This window comes from Stegodyphus dumicola, chromosome 8 (genome assembly GCF_044657685.1).
Source record: "Stegodyphus dumicola isolate Sdum_Otavi_A_Nest chromosome 8, ASM4465768v1".
In the NCBI taxonomy this organism is placed as follows: Eukaryota; Metazoa; Arthropoda; class Arachnida; order Araneae; family Eresidae; genus Stegodyphus; species Stegodyphus dumicola.
In genome coordinates this window covers 125,038,208-125,058,878 of record NC_140775.1, presented here as the reverse complement: position 1 = coordinate 125,058,878, position 20,671 = coordinate 125,038,208, and the positions used below count along the sequence as shown (strand labels likewise).

Below are 20,671 nucleotides of genomic sequence, written 5' to 3'. Positions count from 1 at the left end.
TTGTAGCTCTGATTCTCAGCAAATATAATTCATTTTATTAACATCAAAAATTGCAACAAAAATGTATGATGATTAGTCGAGCTAGAGCAATTTCGTAAAAAATAAATTCTGATTTTAATAATAAATCAAAATTATTTCTTTTTTTGGTTATAATAATTTAATCATCTTACCATTACAATAATTCTAAGCTTTAAATTCATTAAAAAATTGTACAATAAGCTGCAGCTCACTATAGGATTTCTTTAATATGACTTCTTTTAAAGCATTTTACTTTGCATGAAAGCCTCTCATTGTTTAACAATCAAATATAGAGAATGAATTATGGACGATTTCATTTCTTTGCTTTAGGTTTTTATTATTTTTTCTCTCTGCTTATCCAACAAAGCCTGGGAAATCTTTCTCGAAGAACATCGGAAAAGATCAAGAAAGAAGCTTAGCTATAATATTGTAAGTCGTAGAATAGAATGGACATACTAAACGTAATGAATACTGAGGAAATTCCTTACGAACTACTATCACGGTTCCAGCTAGGGAAGACATATAAAGTATTCAGGTTACACTCTAATACCTAAAAGAAGGATTTTTTTTATGTATGAACCATAAAAATTTAAAAACGAATTCTGTATTAATTACATAACACATGGCATTAAAAAATCTTTTATAAAAATTTAAAAAAAGAACTGCAAATATTCATAAAAATTAATTGGGTACATCATGAATTAAATACTGCCTAAATCATTAACGTATATTATTATTTTTTTAAATATTACAAAAAGCGGCGTTTGTTGTTTTAAATAATAACTTATTTTTTAATTAATAACGGGCAAATTAAATTTGAACGGTAAAGTAAATATTTTACGTTTTGCCGAACAGCAAACGCGTGGAAGGAAAAAAGTATTTCATAGCAAACTGGATTCATCAAGTTTTTTAATCAAAAATTTATTAACTCCACCCAAAACATAAAATAAATTTAGATTTTTTTAATTAAAATTTCAAATAGGGAGGTGCACATTTTCGGAGATAGGACTAATATGTGTTCAAAATTTTGTGGATATAGGTGCCACCGGTCTTCCCATAGAGCTACTTTAACATACATACATATTCTTCATTTTTTAATGACATAGAGGTTACTGAATGGCACGTTTTTGTTGAATAAATTTTCAGTGTGCGTGGTCGATACATTGCACATTACAACGCGTCTTACATAATAAATACAAAATATTGAATATGATTAAATTTCTGAGCCCCACCAGTGGTTGAGTGGTTAAGACCACTGATTATTGGTAATCTTAGGCGAATGGGCTGGACGTATGGTTGTTTTTCCCTTCTATAACGTGACTACGAGGTTTTCCTCTTGTGATAGGTTTTCAAAATATAATACAGCTTAAAAAGTACTATTACATTGTTTAACATTACTGAGTTGCGTTTGTTATGTGCATCATGCTAAAGATATGCGAACATAATTCGCCTATATAAGATTCTATAGCAGTACATTATAAAACCTCCATAGGTATTATCGTAATTAATAATGCAAAATAGTATACATCAACAGTTTACATTACAACAATAGTATAATGCATTTATATGTATAGCACCGCTATTTATTAAACAAAAGGTTGGTGACACATAAGGATAATCGTAACTCTGAAAACAGGAAGCAAATTAGCCATTGACAGAATAAATAATAATACTGAAAATAAAGAACTGTGTAACCTGAATATTTAGTCTAAACTAGGGCACATTTATACCGTTAATATCCTAAAATTACAGATTTTCTGCGTACGGATTGAAATTATATATAGTGAAAAGGTTGGCATCATCATCTGTCCACACGATATTTAAGTCTGCAGGCAAAGTAGAATTCTTCTCCTGTCACGGAAAATTTTTCACCGTTACGAAAATTTCCAACTAAAATGTAAATAATTTTTTAAAAAAAAGTTTCTTTTTTTATGTACAATCTTCAAATGAGCTAAATCACTGGGTTTTTGATAGTTTTTTGTAGATCCAAATTAGCAAAGAAACTAACAACATAGTTACTGCTTTTTTATGTGTACCATAAACAAGAATTAATTTCAGAGAATCATGTAAACATTACACATGAAGATGCTAACAAACCACGTGAGCATCCTTATCTATTTTATTCTTCCTTAAGAGCAACTATCATTAATGCACTTTTAATTTCAGGAAAACAGACCTTCCATATGATATAGCCCACGCACGTTTGCAGTAATAAACAAATTGTTTAAATGATTCAAGATATTAGTAAATATTTAATACTTATTCTACTCTGAATATGAGCCATGCCATATATTTCCATATATATGTTTTCAGTACATTTTGCTTTTTATTGCTGATTCGTAAATGAGCTTTCAATCAACAAAACAAATATTTTAATCATAAGCTAGATGTTTGAAATTAAAACAATTATTAACAAGAGATTTTGTTTTTCCTCCCTAATTTGTGGAGTTTTTTTTAATAATTTCAGTTCTTAGCGACCTAACATGTACACCCACGCCGTGAGCATTCAGCGTGACATTGACAATTTTTTTTTTTGCTCATAGCAAGATGTCACTTGATGATTAGGATGCTGACAAAGACAGTTACGATAATTTCACCATTATCTTCATCAAAAGACTTTTTTTGTCAAGGTAATATTCAAAACTGTCACTCCCACGTTAAAAAAGGTAAACAATACAAAATAACCTTTGAGTGATTTCAGTGAGCCGATCTGTAATGAAAAATGGTAGATATGTTTCTGTCACTACTCAGTTTTTATATTTTAAATTTTATTATTTTTCTTCACTAAGCCTTCGAATCCGTGACAGCAGATGATCGCTGGATTAGAGCAAAAGATTAACTGCATAGAAATTCTGTCGACGCAAACGATATTTTATGATAGCAAGTTGCGATGTTATAGTAATAAATGTTGTCAATTTTATCCTTTGGCAAGTTTGTTGAAATTTTCTTTAAAAACGTTAGTAATAAAACTTGGAAAAAGTGCCATTTAAATGCTAAACAGTTTAGACCCTCGTGGCCGCTTACAATGCCTTTGTTTTAAATTTAATTGTGACTTCATGTTCTTTTTTTCTATGAGAATACATTTGAAAAATATGCATAACTACAATACACATATTTATAAATATTAAAACAGGAAATTTTCCGTTCGTAAGGCAAATAATTTATTCATGATCTTTGTTCCACCGAGTAACAAAATACGAATTTCCAAGAAGCACTGTGATTTCTTTGAAAAATGATACAAAGTATTGTTAATTATCGAAAGATTAATAGTACTTAAACCTAAATGCTAACATGGAATGTCACAGGGCTGAAAATAATTCGTCGGTTTCCAGTACCCATCCTTTTGTGTTTCCCGCAATTACATCTTACTGTTTTTCTTATTGTTTTTTTCGTTACTTTATTCTTGGTTTGTTTTTTACTTACAGCCTGGTATTACTTGAGCGTTGCTGATGCCATATGTAAATAACACAGTTTCGCACACTTCTGGCAATCACGCTGTAATCCTTTAAATATCAAATCATCTTACTATGAATAATATGATATCGAAATCACATTCATTAAAATCATGTGATCATCCGTTTTAAAAAATTTAATTTTCCTGACTTTACTTTCAATGTAATAAGAAGTCCATACAACAGCTGAAAATTTTTAAACTATTTAGAAGAAAAATAAATGTTACGTATTATATACATAATAATTAGGCAAAGGTACGTATAGAAATATATACATGGTATGAGACCATGTATATATACATGGTATACACATAGAGATATTCCTCAAAAGTGAAGAATAATCTGAAAAATTATATTCCATGATTAAACATTTCAACCAATAATTAATGGTGTAGTTATTTCTATTAATTATTTGCTAATAAGCATTTCTGCGCCTAGGTTAGCAAGTGAAATATGCAAATTATACAACTGACATGCTGCGCAGTTGGATAATTTTGGAATTGATTTCTGAGAATGATCAGTATTTATTTGATGCAAAGGCATCATTTAAGGGAAAGACAATAAAGGCAGTTAATTGGTACATTCAAAAGGAGGCAAATACAAATGGAGATCCCTCAAGACCTGAATATCCCTCAATGTGGCCCATCAAGAAAGTGGAACCGCTTATTAAGCAGCGAATCAGTTAGTTAGAAGTCTGGGCAAGGATGGCCAAGAATAACAGCTACATCCGACACCATTTTCTGTCATAATATTAAAAAAAAAAAAAAAAAAAAAAAAAAAACTATAAAGTGACAACAATAAAGTTACTTTTAGATCCGCAGGCTGACGTAAGAAATTAGATCAGCCGTTTCCCTGTACAGCATGGAAACATCATGATGTTGAGGTTTTGTGAGAATATTAACTGTTTTTATTCAATTATTCTACTCACTCCATCTTCTAAAGGAGCCCGTTTAAAAAGGGGTCGTCATCACGTTTCAAATCTTGTTCAGTGGAGCCAATAAATTCCAAATATGGTTTGAGGATAGAATCATGGAGATGGTTTTAACCATGAATCTATTTTTGAAGGTAGAATCATCAAAAATGGCAGCACTGAGAAGCGTATCTTTGAGGAAACTTCAACCACGAGGTCTTGAAATTCCATGCACTATTACTTAAGAATGCTTTTGCCTCCGATTTAGTTCTAATCAATGACAATGCTTGTTCGCATGAAGCATCTCTGGTACTAGAATACTTGGAAATAGAAAACATCACATGGACTGATCAGCTTACTCGCCAGGCCTTGAACCCGATTGAGCTTGTGTGAGATGCTTCAGGTCGCCGACTGGCAGCATGCTAAATGCTTCTGAAGACACTCACAGATTTGAAAAGTGCGCTTTCAGAAAAGTGGTATGTATTTCAAAAGACGTGAATATCAGTTTGATGAATTAAAACGTGAAGACACAGATTGTCAGTGGTGACCATCTACCAAAGTAAACATTGATTGCTATAAAACAACAGAGTTCACTTTTCTACCATTTTCTTTATTTTCACAAACTTGACTTTAAATTGACTAGTTAAGGATTAATCAACTAGCAAACATAATAATTTATGTGAAATAATGGTTTTGCATAAATTGTATTTAGTAATTTTTCAATAAGTGACAATTAAGCTTTATTTATATAAATATTTTTTAATTTTGATGAGCAGTATAGTTGATTTGTGTTCTGTATATTATGTGTTACATTTCAAACTTTATAATTTGTTACATCTGTTGGCTGCATGAATTACTGCCTCACCTGTATGGAAAGGGTTTTCAAAGTTCAAGTTATTGAACTATCGTTTTTTCTTGTTTTCAAATTTTGAATATTTCATCAGGAAATCCATCATAACGCGCCTATCTAGATAATCCAGTGTCTATTTTGTCATATGACTCAAGTTATAACGAAGGAATGCTGTAAATAGTGAAATTTTTTATGAGTACATACAGCCATTCCAAAGATTTGAAAGTATTTCCTCTGATAAAAATCAAATTAAGGCCTCTCACGAAAAAAAAAAAAAAAAATACCGAATTGCAGCCAAAAGTTTGTTTCAAGCCAAAAGCAACTAGACCTACTGTAGGCTACAGCTCTAAGAGCAGCAAAAGGTTTTTTTCAGCGATAACGACAAACATACCTATTCAATAAATTATAAATCTCAGTTACAACTAAATATTGTAATAAAATAACATCTTCTTCTACAATCTGAATAAAGATAATACGAATGCAAGATAATGCGAAACGCCGTAATGATAACTACAAATTTAATTAATGAAGCATAATGAGTTAAATTAGTTGGCTGTCTAATCTTGTATTCTTTTGAGTCCAATAATTCCGTTTCGAGTCTGATAACCAGGTTCTCGTACTCATCAAATTAAGCCTATTATACAAAGCTTTCGAGTATTTTCTTAATTAGCAAAACAGTTATAAAAACGTATCAGTCGCAGTCAATCTCGCATTGCAGGCACTAAAAGTCATATTCAATATTATTATCTGGTATTTTTAAACCAATCTAACTAATAGTGAGGATTAGTTTACATAAGTTATAATTTGAAAATTTTAAATTATATCTAATTACTAACCAGAATTTATTTTGTGGAAGTCTCTCTTGCATTTATCAATATATTACTAGCATTTTTTCTAAAATTAATATAAAGAAAAATAAGATTCGATTTACAAGACTTATAACGTGATTCATCTTAAATTATTTTCTGCTATAAGAGCGAGCTGTGAAAGAGAAAAAAAAGACAAATTTAAATTAATCAAAACTCTTTAATCCACGATGCATTAATAAATTATACATGTTATAATTTGTTTCTTTGCAGAACAGACTAAAAACGCAATATGAGTAAACTAAAAATCCAAAGAAACGAAAAGTAAAAATCCTTTCCTCATTTCAATATAATGAATATTGAATCTTGTAGGAAGAATAAAGCTAATTTTTCAGAATAAACAAAATACTTTTATTTAAATTTTAAAACAGAACCAAAAAAAAAATAAATACTGCAGCTCTAAACTATCAAAATTTTAAACTGTTAACTACTGCAGTTAAAACTCTTACAACTATTAAAATATTAAAAAATCTTAAACTCTCTAAAACAAAATATATATAAAAATCTTTCGAATCCTCTTCTTGTTGCCACACCGTAAAATGCAAGTTCTTGTCCTATTATTTATATTTCACGTTCTCTTTAAGTCACGATCTTCACAAGTCATGATCTTTACAAGTCACGATCTTTACAAGTCTCCCCACAAGAAGCACATTCGTCACCGTAGAGACAATGTTGCTCAGAGTTCATTGAGAGAGAAAGAGTTAACAGCTAACCTTGACAAAGCATCAGCATTCCCATGTGAACTTCCTTTGCGGTATGTCACAGTCATGTTATACCGTTGTAACGCTAAGGCCCAACGAGACAGTTTAGCACCATGAGGGGCGCTTTGGGTCAAGTAGGTGAGGGGATTGTGATCAGACACAATCTGCACTTTGGCACCGAAAATCCATGTGTCAAATTTTTTCAAGGCTTCGATGACACAAAATGCTTCTCGTTCGATGGTTGACCATCGTTGTTGACAGGGCGTTAATTTCTTGCTGAAAAATGCTATGGGCATTTCTTTGCCATGTTCGTCGTTTTGAGCTAAACACGCTCCAATTGCGAAAGCAGATGCATCCGTATAGAGTTGAAAGGGCTTGCTGATGTCCGGAGTATGCAGAGATGGCATTTTAATCAACTCTTCTTTAAGTTTGTTAAAAGCTGCTTCTTTTTCAGAGTCCCATGGAATATTATTTGGAACACTCTTCTTTGTAAGGTTTGTTAGAGGTAAAACAATCTCAGAAAAATTTGGGATATAATCCCTATAGTAGCTTGCTAGCCCTAAAAGACTCCTGACTTCTTTTTTAGTGGTAGGCTTAGACAGATTTCTGATGACTTCTACTTTCTCAGGATCTGGAGAGTGAGTGCCAGAACCTATTACATGTCCTAGAAACTTCACGTGGCTCTTTCCGAAATCACACTTTTCTAGATTTGCGGTTAGACCTGCGCTTCTCAGTGTCTGAAACACTTGGTCGATGTGATAGAGGTGGCCATCCCAAGTTTCAGAAAATATTGCCACATCATCAATATATGAACGGCAGTAGTTCTTATGGTTTGCAAGCACCTTATCCATCGATTTTTGGAAGGTACTTCCAGCATTTTTCAAACCGAAAGGGAGAACTTTCCATTGGTAATGGCCGGAATGAGTGATAAATGCTGTGTAGGGTTTAGCTTCTTCTTTCATAGGAATTTGCCAATATCCCTTGGTTAAATCGAGAACTGTTGTGAATTTGGCTTTCCCTATTTCGAATAGTAAATCTTTAGCAATCTTCATCGGATAGGCGTCCGGAATTGTGAAGCTATTTAAAAGCCTGAAGTCTATGCACAGTCTAACGCCGCCATTCTTTTTTGCAACACATACTATAGGATGTGCCCAGTTACTGTCACTGGGTTCTATAAGATCCCATTCTAACAGTTCTTTAACTTGACGATCGACTTCCTCTTGAAGTGAAACAGGAACACGGTAGGGCCTCAATCTTTTCGGATTACATCCTTCTGTAACCTTGATGTCATGACCATCAACATTGGCTTGACCAGGTTTGCTACTGAAAACATCTACATAAGATTTTAGTACTTTAAATAGTCCTTCCCGTTGGTAATATTTTAAGTCACCTTTCGAATTTTGTAAATGGGTCCAGATATCATCAGCAGATTTATTCATAAGATCTGCTGGTGCATAGTGGATATCTCCAAACTCTTCATCTTGGTCAAAAATGATACCAACGTGATCTACACGAGCAATATATGGCCTTAACTTATTTATATGGAGTTCCCTAATACTTCCGTTTTCCATTTCGATTTTGGCAGAGTGTGGCCTGGTAAGTTTGATCACGGTAGCTGGTCCTTGCCACGTGTTGAGCAATTTATGTGATGATGATGGCATTAACACGAGGACTTTGTCCCCAACATTGAAAGTCTTTTCTTGAGAACGTAAATTGTATCTTGAAGTGTACTCTTCTTGAGATATTTTGGAATTTGCTGATGCAATGTCATGAGCTTTTCTTAATTTTTCTAAAAGGTCTTGTAGATAATTTTCAATTGAACGGGAAGCTGTAACTGGAATGCTACGTTCACCTGTCCATATTTCTTTCAGCAAAGATAATGGTCCTGGTGGTATTCTTCCATATACCATCTGGAAGGGAGACAAACCAGTGGTGCTATGTGGCACTTCTCTGTAGGCAAACAGGAGATAGGGAAGATTCAAATCCCAGTTTCTGCCATGTTCTTGGATATTTTTGTTCATCATCTCTTTTAAGGTTCTATTCCAACGCTCGACAGCACCCATACTCTCGGGGTGTCCTGGAGTGGAGAATCGTGGAGACACACCAAGTAAGTTCTCAAAGGCTCGGGTGAGTTTGGCTGTGAAATTAGTTCCCTGGTCGGAACAAATCACTTTTGGAAATCCAGTTTGAGTAAAAAACCTCATCAAAACGTTGCATGTTGTTTTCGCACTTATGTCTTTGACGGGGGTGGCTTCTGCCCATCTGGTGCATAGGTCAACTGCACATATCACAAACCGATGACCTCTCCTGGATGGAGGTTCTAATGGCCCGATACAATCCACGCTCCATACTTCAAAGGGTGTTTCCAGCCTAACAATAGGTTGAATTGGGATTCGATCTTTGTACGTAACTGTTCTCCTCAATTGGCATTCTTTACAACTTTCACAGAATTTTTTAACATCTTGCTTAATAGTAGGCCAAAAGAATGAGTACTTGATTCGTTGAATTGTCTTTTTCTCACCGAGGTGGCCGGCAAGAGGGATTTCATGTGCCATTCTTAGGACTTCCCTTCTTTTTTCTAAAGGTAATACAACTTGCTTAATGTTTTCACCACAGATATATTCGGAATGAAGTAATATGCCATCATCGAAAGTATATGAATTTTGATTTTTATTTGCCCATTCAAAGCATTTTTTCAGAGTTTCGTCTTGTTCTTGATGTGTCTTGAATTCTAGTCTTACCTTGTTCGTTGTTTTCAGAGACTCTATGTTTTCTTGGGAAATCTGATTAACAACAGCCAAATTTGTAGTAATGTCTTCAACTGGTGAGGGTTTATCATCTGTCTCTTTGTACTCTAAGGGGGATGCATCCCAATGACGATCACAGTTCCACAGTTCGATATTTCCACAGAGTGTTTCATAAGCTGAAGAACTCAATAGCAAGTCGGTAACTAGCTTTTTTGAAACAGCACACGTAATGGACACTCTACCGTGAAAATCATCGTCAATTTTCATCTGGAAAATCTTTAGTGGAGTAATTTCGTTTTCACCAAAAGCAGAAGATATCTCTATTTTACTTTCTCCTTCGCAAGGTATGTTGTCAACCAATTTCTCACGGACTACTGAAATTTGTGCTCCCGTGTCTACGATTCCATTTAGAATAATATCTCCACATTTAACTTTGACCAGTTTTAATTCATCTATGTTTCTAGATACGTCTACTGATTTTGAGACAGGAATAGAGATCTTGGCAGTTAGCACTTCTGGTTTTTCTTTTTCTGCTAGGGGTGCTTGTGTTTGTATTAAGTTGTTTTGTGCTGTTGCAGAAGCACTTCTTGGTATCCGATTTTTGGTACATAACTTAGATGTATGACCTTCTTTTCCACAATTATAGCAAGTTAATTTGAAATTAGTCTTTTGTGGTTCGTCACTCTTACGGGATGGGTACACTCTTGGCGTGTTTTCAGCGTACAGCGATTTATTTCTGAAAGCTCTTTCTGGAAGTGGAGAACGAGGTTGCCATTTTTTATTAGTTCTGTCTGCTGATGGATTACCACCATTCTGTTTTGAGATATTACGAACACTGTCATATTCGTCAAGTTTATCAGCTAATTTGGTTGGAGAAACGAATTTCGCCCAGTCGTCCAGAAGATGGTCTCTTACTTCATAGGGTACTCTTTTCTTAATTTGGTCAGTAATAATCAAGTCTTTTAACGCGGCAAAATTTGTGATTTCAAGACCATTGATCCATTCTTCAAAATAACTTGTAATTTCGTAGCAAAAATCTCTCCATGATTTTTCAGCGCTCTTTTGGTGCATCACAAATTTTTTTCTAAAGCTTTCAGGATTTAATTTAAATCTCTTCAATAAAATGGCCTTAATGTACTCATAATCTTCAAAATTTTCTTCAGATTCCCTACCAATTAATTGAATGATTTCAGATGGCATTAAAGTCAATAAACATGAAACCCAATCTTTAGGATTAATCTTTGTCCTTTTAGCTTGTCTTTCAAATAAGGATAAATAAATCACAATATCATCGTGTCTTAAATTGAATTTGGGAATAAGCTTAATTAAATCAAAATTATGATGTCCATTTTCATTTGTTGGTGGAGTTTGTGTTAGTCGAACACGAGATTCAATTTCGAGTTTCCTCAATTCAAACTCCATTTGCTCTCTTTTCTGCTGTGCTTCTAATTCTTCTTTCCTTCGCCTTTCCTCAAGCTCTTCTTTCTCCTTTCTTCGCTGTTCCTCAATCTCTTCTTTTTCCTTTCTTCGCTGTTCCTCAATCTCTTCTTTCTCCTTTCTTCGCTGTTCCTCAATCTCTTCTTTTTCCTTTCTTCGCTGTTCCTCAATCTCTTCTTTCTCCTTTCTTCGCTGTTCCTCTTCTTTTCTTTTCCTCTCTTCAATAATCGTTAAAAACACTTCTTTAGCAAATGCTTCATCATATGTATCACTTTGAATTATTTCATTTTTTATCGCCACGATTTTCATACTTGGATCTACTTGAATTTCTAATTCAGCAGCTAAAGCCAGCAAATCCTCTTTTTTCCCACGTCCCATAAAAGCCATGTCTCGATTTTATTCAGCCAATAGACTCTTAGTTTTATGAAAAGCTATTTTTTTTCTTTTCTTTTTCTATTTAAATATAATTCACAATGAATTTAATTTTATTTGACACGAAAATCAATCAGTAGAATCAATACTTAATGTGTTGTTCACCTACTCTGGCGAGTCAAACGAAATTACATTTGAACACTGGCGTATTCATTACTTTGAAAATTACATTTGAACACTGGCGTATTCATTACTTTGAAAATTACATTTGAACACTGGCGTATTCATTACTTTGAAAATTACATTTGAACACTGGCGTATTCATTACTTTGACAAGTAAATAAACTAAGATTCCATGACGGAAACAATAATTAACTTTTCATAATCTTAATTAACTATTTTACGTTTCCAAGGTAAATTGAGCTCTCACCTGAGTTATTTTGGTTCGTAATTATATGCGGGGAAACTCCGATCCTGTCGACTGCGCCAGTAAAAATCCTTTCCTCATTTCAATATAATGAATATTGAATCTTGTAGGAAGAATAAAGCTAATTTTTCAGAATAAACAAAATACTTTTATTTAAATTTTAAAACAGAACCAAAAAAAAATAAATACTGCAGCTCTAAACTATCAAAATTTTAAACTGTTAACTACTGCAGTTAAAACTCTTACAACTATTAAAATATTAAAAAATCTTAAACTCTCTAAAACAAAATATATATAAAAATCTTTCGAATCCTCTTCTTGTTGCCACACCGTAAAATGCAAGTTCTTGTCCTATTATTTATATTTCACGTTCTCTTTAAGTCACGATCCTCACAAGTCACGATCTTTACACCACGATGCATTAATAAATTATACATGTTATAATTTGTTTCTTTCCAGAACAGGCTAAAAACGCAATATGAGTAAACTAAAAATTCAAAGAAACGAAAGATCTAAACGAAGTAATAATCATTTTAAAAGTAAATAGCTTACTAGCCTAACTCACAATAAGGATATTTTAAGCAATCTTTATAGCCTAAAATAAAGCTCTGTTCATGAAAGATGGAAAGTGTTAATAGCCCTTCTCTCATGTTAAGATTTAGACACTTTTATTGCTGCTTTTAAGCGCACATTAAATAAATTATTGTAGATTTCTTACACCACTGTGGCCTCTCACTAATTAAATTCCCAACTGCTTGACGAAAGCTTCTATTAGTGCTTTCAGCTTGTTTGGTAAATTTAAAATTTTATTAATTTCATTTTAAGAACATTTTACATGTCTCATGAACAGCCCTTTATTCTGACTATAATGATGTCTTTAATTATTTTTACTGTAAGATTGTAATCTCTTTAGTTTGGGAATGATTATTACTCCATTTAAACGTTTCTTTAGATTTGTATTTTAGTCTATCCAGAAGAAAAATAAAAAAATTAACAATCTGTAACTTATTGTAATATTTACTTATTTTTGTTGCTGATTTAAGCTTACATTAAATGATCATTGTAGAATTTTTATACTCTTTTACAATGTTTTATATATATATATATATATATATTATTATTAAAAAAGAGGTCGTGAATCTTTGTATCAGAAAAGTAAAGTTACTTAATTCTTGTTCCCGGTTAGGTTCAGTATAAACGCAGATTTTCGGTTTTATCAAACGTGAAATGTAAGAGAGAATTTTGCTGTTGACCACTCACTTAGTTATATAAATGTATGGGTTCAATATGAGGCAACACACGAGAGTCGTATGAATGATTAACTAAATGAGATCATTGCATTACGTTAAATTATGCCGATTTATGATAATGATATGTGTAAACCCAAAACGCATCCTACAAGAATTAGTGAAACTAAATATTTAATTAGTCATTAATTTTAGAAAATAATCCGAATGTGAAGCTTAATCAAAATTCAGTTTTATACTTTTTTCATATATATTTCTGTAAAAAATACTTTTTTAGAGATATTTTGTTTCAGAATAAATGTGGCCTCTCTTCTGTAGAAACGATTACCATGCCTGTTATTTAGCAATCAACTAATTAAATCGCTAAAAGCAGACGTAGTAAACTACGTCTGCTTTAGCGACCAATTTTTTGGTTAGATTTAGATTTATTTTAGATAAATGATCTGTACATTTCGGAGAGGATTTTTTCCTTTCAGTTATTTGGCCCTACGCAAATTTCGACTTAGGCATAGTTTGAACCTCTTTGAAGGAGAAGGATGGAAATTCCTAAGTATTTTTTAAAAAACTAACACCAAGAAATCCAACGTTTGTCTGATTTAATGGTTTAATTGATCAGAAAACATTTAAATTTTCTGTTTTGTCACAATTATATCGCGAAGTCACTAGTATGACAAAAGATAAGGGAAGATGATGGAATGGTGATCAGTAGATAACATTGCTAACAGTAGTTTCTTATAAAATAAAATGAGATCTGAGACTAGATTAATGTCACACCTTTGAGGAATCAAGGGAAATGCATAATACTTTAACTCGGTGTGCTTCTTTGTTTTAATACATTGTTTCGTTTTTGCAAACTTGTGTATCTGATGCAAATATATTGGCAAATATTTGCTATCCAAGACTTAGACATCATTTTAAAGTGAATATTTTTAGATGAAAGAAAAGATAAGGGATAAAATGTGTATAACCTTAGTTAAAATCTTAATCATTGAAAAATATTTTCGCCATGCTTCCAATAACTAGTTAAATGAAAGTGAAAATTCGTACCAAAAGGAAGTTTGTACTTTGTGACTGAATTTCTGAGTTTCATTTTCGGTTAAAATATTTATGTAATAATTTTTTAGAAATATTACATAAATTTCCCCTCTCCAACAAAAAGTATTTGGTTGGTTAGTCAAGCCTCGTTTTTCCAAATTGAGTAATATAAATTAGTTCCATCGTTTTGAAATAGAAGACCAGGGACTTACGAATGTACTACATAGTTAATTAGTTATTAATATACCATATATATACAGAGAGAGATATATAGAAAACAACTTTATACAGATTGTTCATTTTTTTATATTTTATATTTTGGATTGACTAAAAAGTAAAAGTTTTCTTAGTAAATTATTTGTGTCGAACATGTGTGTAAAAACAGTAATTTCTAAATTAACATTTTGAAAGTTAGATTAAAAATACGCATCACTCACATTTCTAATGAGTTTTCTGATTCCATCTTATATTTTTTTACTATGTGCTTGAAATAACATTTAGCTGTAAATTTTTGCTTTATTTTTTCATCCTTATCGGTGAATTTCAACGACTTAAGCACAGATGAGTTAGATTAAAAGAGTTCGCCAGATGCTCACAGGTGAAATAGGTATGGAGAAAATCAGGAAAGGAAAATATTCTTCAGGTGCGTTTTAAAATCACTATAAATTCTTTGTAAATTTCGGTAATATTAAAAAATAAATAAGGTTTAATATGGAAGTCATTTTAGAAAATTTGCAATAATTTCCATAGCTCTGGGTTCGAATTTGTGTAATGAGGCCCGTGGATTTTACTTAAAATGTGTCGAGTGGTCAGGAAAAAAGGATGAAAAGGATGATATTATTTAGTTTCTTCCTTTCTAATTCCATAGTTGGGATGGATTTGAGGCAGATAGAACTTGTATGCTATGCCTAAATTAAGTAATCTAACCCCAGTACAGTATAAGAATTTCAGTTCGACTTTTTATTATTTTATTTTATTTTATTTTTTATTATTTTTGAAACAAGTTAATCTACTTTCTAAATTTTGAAAATGACTTCATGAAATTTTAGTAAACATGGAATTCCCTCTAAATTTCTAATACAAACAAGAGCTTTTCATTGCTATTCACGTTTGTAAAACATTCTCTTACTATTCTTACATTTATTGCTAGCAGAAGTTTTTAGTTTTCCCATCATGAAAAGTTTTTTCCCAATCTTAATATTCCATTCTAAAAAGGATAAGTTATGCAATATAGAAGAGGAAAAAGGAAGAAGAAGAGGAAGAACGAGGAACGTTTTTCTAAAACTGCATGAAACTCTTTTGTTTCACAGCCAGTGGCTTTCTCAGTATTTCAGTTCGTTAGTAGCTGTAACAATAAAAATCACTTAAATTTAATAAAATGAGTTTTGAAAATCATGGAAAATATATTTAAATTTAAGTAAAATTAAACGCATATATTTTGTTTCCTTACACAGCAACATCAATTTAAGAAATGTAACAAATTTGTTCCTAAGATGCACGCAAACAGCTACTAATTTAGGGTAAGTCTGAAGAGAAATTATATAGTTTGCAACATTACAAAATTTTTTAGTTCATAATAATAAATGTATAACTATTTATAAAAATAATAAGACATATTATGGGTATAATATTACATAACAAATTTTAAATACTTCATTACTAGTTTTAGCAAATTAAAAAAAAGTATTTTTTAATGTCGTATACAAGGAATTAATCCACTTTGAAACAAAAATTAAAATTTTATGCCGAGGAGATGTGCAATACATTGTTAATACCCATTCTGCCAGTAACACTCTGACACATCAAAAACATTCAATTGAGACACTATCAGGAATGTGTCCAGATTTCCATCAAAAATTATAGATGAACTCGATTAAATTTAAATGTTAAGAAAAATGATAATATTTGATAACGCAATAAAGTAGGATGTAATAAATTAAATATTATATAAAGACCCTATGAGGGCAAATAAATCATAGCTTTATCTGCTTAAAACGGTTGGGTTATTTGAATATGATAAAACACCTGAGGGCCAATTGCTTAAAGGGAGCGATGCATTCGAGAAAGACTTTCTAATGGGAACTGGTTAGTATTTACAATACGTATGCTTAGAAAAAATAACGGTAAGGGGAAAAAAGAGATGTGAATATCGCCCATTGGTGCTTAATAGTCGAGTTACATGAAAATGCACTGGAATTATCTCTCTGAAGTTATTTTACTGTCAAAATAATGGTGTCTTAGCTGCTTAACTTCTGAACACAATGCTTGTTTTTTAATTTAAAAAATATCAAATAATTAAAGGTGTTTCTTAGAAACTGGTCAAGTGACTTGTGTTCATGCAATGAATGTGACATGAATTAAAAGACACTGAATATCATTGTTCATATTTTCAGAAAATGGCTGCCTTAGATAGATCCTTCTGATTTGTGAAGGTTCTAAATATATTAATGAAGAAGAAAAGGAAATACAAATGTTATTAAAGTGGACAACATAAAGTAATGCTTCCACTAATATTACACACATATTATTCCCAAAAAGAGTTTTTCATTATAAGTACTTTTGAGGTACACCCTCAGTGCGTAATAAAAATTGTATAAGATTAAGCATCTAAAGAAATGTAATTGATGAAATGAAGAAAATAGGATTTAAGCTTGATAATTCAGTTGTTACATTATAATTAGTTAAAAAAATCCTTCTCGTGTCGATCAGCAAATACCCGAGGGGCTAAGATAATGAGCACTAGTATTTTGACACGAGTTCGAATCCCGGCAGGACTGGTTGCAACATCGTTTTCGTGCTTTACCCATGTGTAACATACCATATGAACCAATTTTCTTTATAAAACTTTCCAGGAAAGCATCCTACCTTTAGACAGATAGCTACTGAATGCTTTCCCATAATCGATTAAAAAATTAATTCATATTTTTCTTTTGGAAAAATACTTGCATTAAATGCAGTTAGTGTATTAATTATAGATACAGATTATGAAATTTGTTGGAATATATAAGCTAAAAATTAAACCTTAATTAGAAGAACATGTTAATTCATATTTTTACGAGTTAAATTTGATACCTAAATGTCAAATAGTTAATTATGCAATTCGATGGTATGTAAACGTCAAAAAATTATTTTATACACATGTTACTGTTCTGTAATTTAAAGACCATATAGACTTAACTACGTTTAAAGTTTTAATTTGAAATTTTATAATTTAGAGTTCTTTGATATAATATACATTACACCTATTATGATGTAAAATTAATTTTCTCAAAAAAACTTATTTTGCAGTCAACGTTTACTGACACTTAATTTTTGATTTTGTGAGTAAAAATAGATAAGCAGTTAATCATATTTTCTCTGTATCTATTTTCGCAATATTTTATTGTTTTTAATAGCAAAACAAACACATAAAATTAATTATGTAAGAAATTAAATTGAAAACAAGTATGAAAATTGTAAATATACAAAATTAAATGCTATAAACGTAAAACATTGCATCTAAAAATTGCTCTTTATTTTATATTAATAAATTTAAATGAAGTATTTAGAAAATATTTGTATTCAAATGCAAGATAATGATAATTTTAAGCAGATGCATTTGAATAAACTCGTGTTAAGATAAAAATGGAAGTAATAAATGCATAATTAAATAACATTTGTTGCAGAAGTTGAGAAATGAATATAGTTAATATTCCTTACCGTTGACGTTACGTCAGCAAGTGGTTCTGTAGTTGACAAAGTCGTAGATTCTTGACACATTTGCGGATGAAAGAACAAAACAGTATAAGTCAATATACTTAACACTCGAATACTACTCATCTTTTTTAAATAAATAACGGATGTATATCTTGAGCAAATAGTTTCGTAGTTCTTTTTCTGCGAAATCTACAAAGTTTTGCTATCAAGATACTTGGGGCTCGGAGTCTATCTTCATAATGTCTTTCAAGAGCTTTTTCGGCGTTGATCACGCATAATATTTACACTCAGAAATTCGGTGCATCCACGCAATTTCACTCTTCGAATCACAAAATCCACAAAAAATTCTGATTAAACAATTTTGATTTTTTCCAAGTCCTATCAGTAGTTTTTAAGTTGGAATGAACGGAATTGTGAATAAACAAACACTGGAATGAATAATAAAAATAACTTCTTAAGCTTGCTGCCTATTGCCTATGAATGTTACTTTTGAATAGCACTGTCCGGCTACGTAATTCTCTGATCATGCATTGTTGTAAAGAATTTCTTGTCACGTGACTCTTAGGTGCCGGAACAATCTCTTTGAGGAAAATATGAGCCATCGCAAGAAATGCAACAGTTTTTATAGTCGGGGGCATTGGACCATGAACAGACGGCACGGGCTTCGTGTCCGTCCTCTTCGCCTTCCCCTCGTATATTTTTCAGGTGCCAGTTATCGATAAAAAAGGGTCCAGACCTTGAAGAAAGAAGAAGAAAAGAACTTTCGAAAAACAAAATTCTATCGTGTTGCTCATTTTTGTCTCGGGGCAGTCAAGGATGTTACTGACCAGTTTCAGCAGGATTTGCGTGAGCAGTCTGCGAGAGGATGCCCGTTGTAGGGAGGGCGGTCCCTGGTGGTAAGAAAGGCAAATTAAGGGTAGCAGACCCATAATTTTGAAGTTCCTTCCCAACATATCACAGGATCTTTAGATAAGCTTCGTCGATTACTATCATTAAAAGCAAAATGCTAGTACTTTCTTATTTTATTAATACTTTGTCTCTAACAAAACTTTGTAACGTAAATATTTTGACAAGAAATTTTTAATCTGTAGTTTCATTTTATATAAATCTTTACCTTAATACTCTAACAATTATTGAGATGAAAGATATTTCAACATCTCTGTCTTTTATTTTAAGTTATGAATAAATAGAAGCTAGTGCTTGTGGTCCTAAAATATGATCAAAGTGTGACTTTAGTGAATTCATCGTCACTTTACAAAACAAATGAGATACTAAGCATTTCAGTAGCGAATATATTTCTCAAATGACTCATGCGTTAAAATTTAATTTCAATAAATTTATTTTACTAGATGTTATAAATGAAATAAATTATTTTCTATTTCGTGTATATTTAATATTAATATGCTATACCTTTCGGTTTCCTCAAGTATTTACAGATAGCTCTTACTCCAATCTCCGAGATTTTATTTTAGTTGCTCGGTCTCCAAAATCTTATTAAAGTCCAAAATCAACTCCAAGCTTTTATTATATTCAGTCCTCTAAACTTACGCTTGTTTCAGCTGCAGCAGATCTTTTAGACTAGAGAAACGTTTTGCAGAACAAAAAAAGTATAGTTAAAAAAAAATAATAAATTTTTATTCCAGATTAAAAATGAAAATGAGTTATTTTTTAACACAAATAACAATCTTCAGAGTTATGTAAATTATATGTTTCGTTACCCTTAAAGTAACGTGAATTTTATAAGTTATTTTAACGCACCTTCGTAAGAAATTGCAGCTGAAATACTCTTTATTATTATATGCACATCTATATATAAATAGATAGATAGATATAGATATATTTATTTATATATAAAACAAAATTTGAAAAATTTCAAAGATAATTAGATCAAAATTAGAGTAAGATCTAATTATCATCTCTTGATTATATGCATATATATACTGTATATACAATACATGTCTAGTAATATATAATAGATATATGTATAAAGAGATAATATATATATACAATTAACAAACAATTATGGTAAATTATCTAACAAGAAAGCACTAATTAAAAACATTGAAGCTAATATTTAGAGAATAAAACTGAAATAAAAGTAAATTAATGCAAAAATTAACCAATATTCATCAAAGGCTAAATAATGATTTATAAATAATAAATAATAGTTCATGCATTTTTGTAATATTTGTCAAAAAGTAGCTGAGAGAATTATCAATAGAACCATGTGCCTGAATCATAGCTAGATGAATTGCAAAATAAATTAATAATCAAAGAAATTCTTCAAGTGTAAATTTAAGTTAATTAAATGAGAGTATATTAACTCAAATTTTAAAGAATTTATAAAATTCTTATGAAATTCTAAAACTTAATTATCAAGATATAGCCTTGATACAACCCTCCGACATGACTCGAATGAAAATAGGTATAAAATATACAAATTAGACTAAAAAACAAAATGTATAATGAAGAGAAAAGAAAAAAATTTTATTTAAAATTTTATAAATTAATAACTTAGCAAACCAAACAATTGGAATGTAGAAGTTACTAAGAATAAAAAAACTGTAAAAAATCAAAATTACAGAAAAGGCAAAATTGTCAGAGCTTTAATAAATTCCACATTTATAAACCTTTAACAGAAAAAAGGCAAAATTGCAGAAACATTTACATAAGAAAAGGCAAAAAGTACAGAAAAGGCAAAATTGCATGAGTTTTGTAAATATGAGCACCGAAAAATATTTAAAAGATTCCACATTTATAAACCTTTAACAAAGATTGCTATACATTTACAAAGGTTTTCGACTTTCACATTGACATACTTTAGGCATGTACGCTAGATTTAAACTAAATTTTATGCAAAAAGCACCCCAAAATTCATCAGTATAGTGATACATAACTAATAGAGATAGTCAA

General features: G+C 31.2%; 1 protein-coding gene across 2 annotated transcripts in view; it reads right to left on the bottom strand.

The window, feature by feature from the left end:
- LOC118185169 (cubilin-like) overlaps positions 1-18,577 on the bottom strand; it is a 120,185-nt gene extending 101,608 nt beyond the window's left edge. Inside the window, exon 1 of one of the 2 annotated variants that reach the window (XM_035354979.2) lies at positions 17,762-18,577. In XM_035354979.2, the coding sequence (XP_035210870.2) occupies positions 17,762-17,881 (120 nt within the window). In that variant the 5' untranslated portion in view covers positions 17,882-18,577. The remainder of the gene's footprint in view (positions 1-17,761) is intronic. The other variant, XM_035354978.2, reaches the window with a different exon arrangement.
- Positions 18,578-20,671: the final 2,094 nt, after the last annotated feature.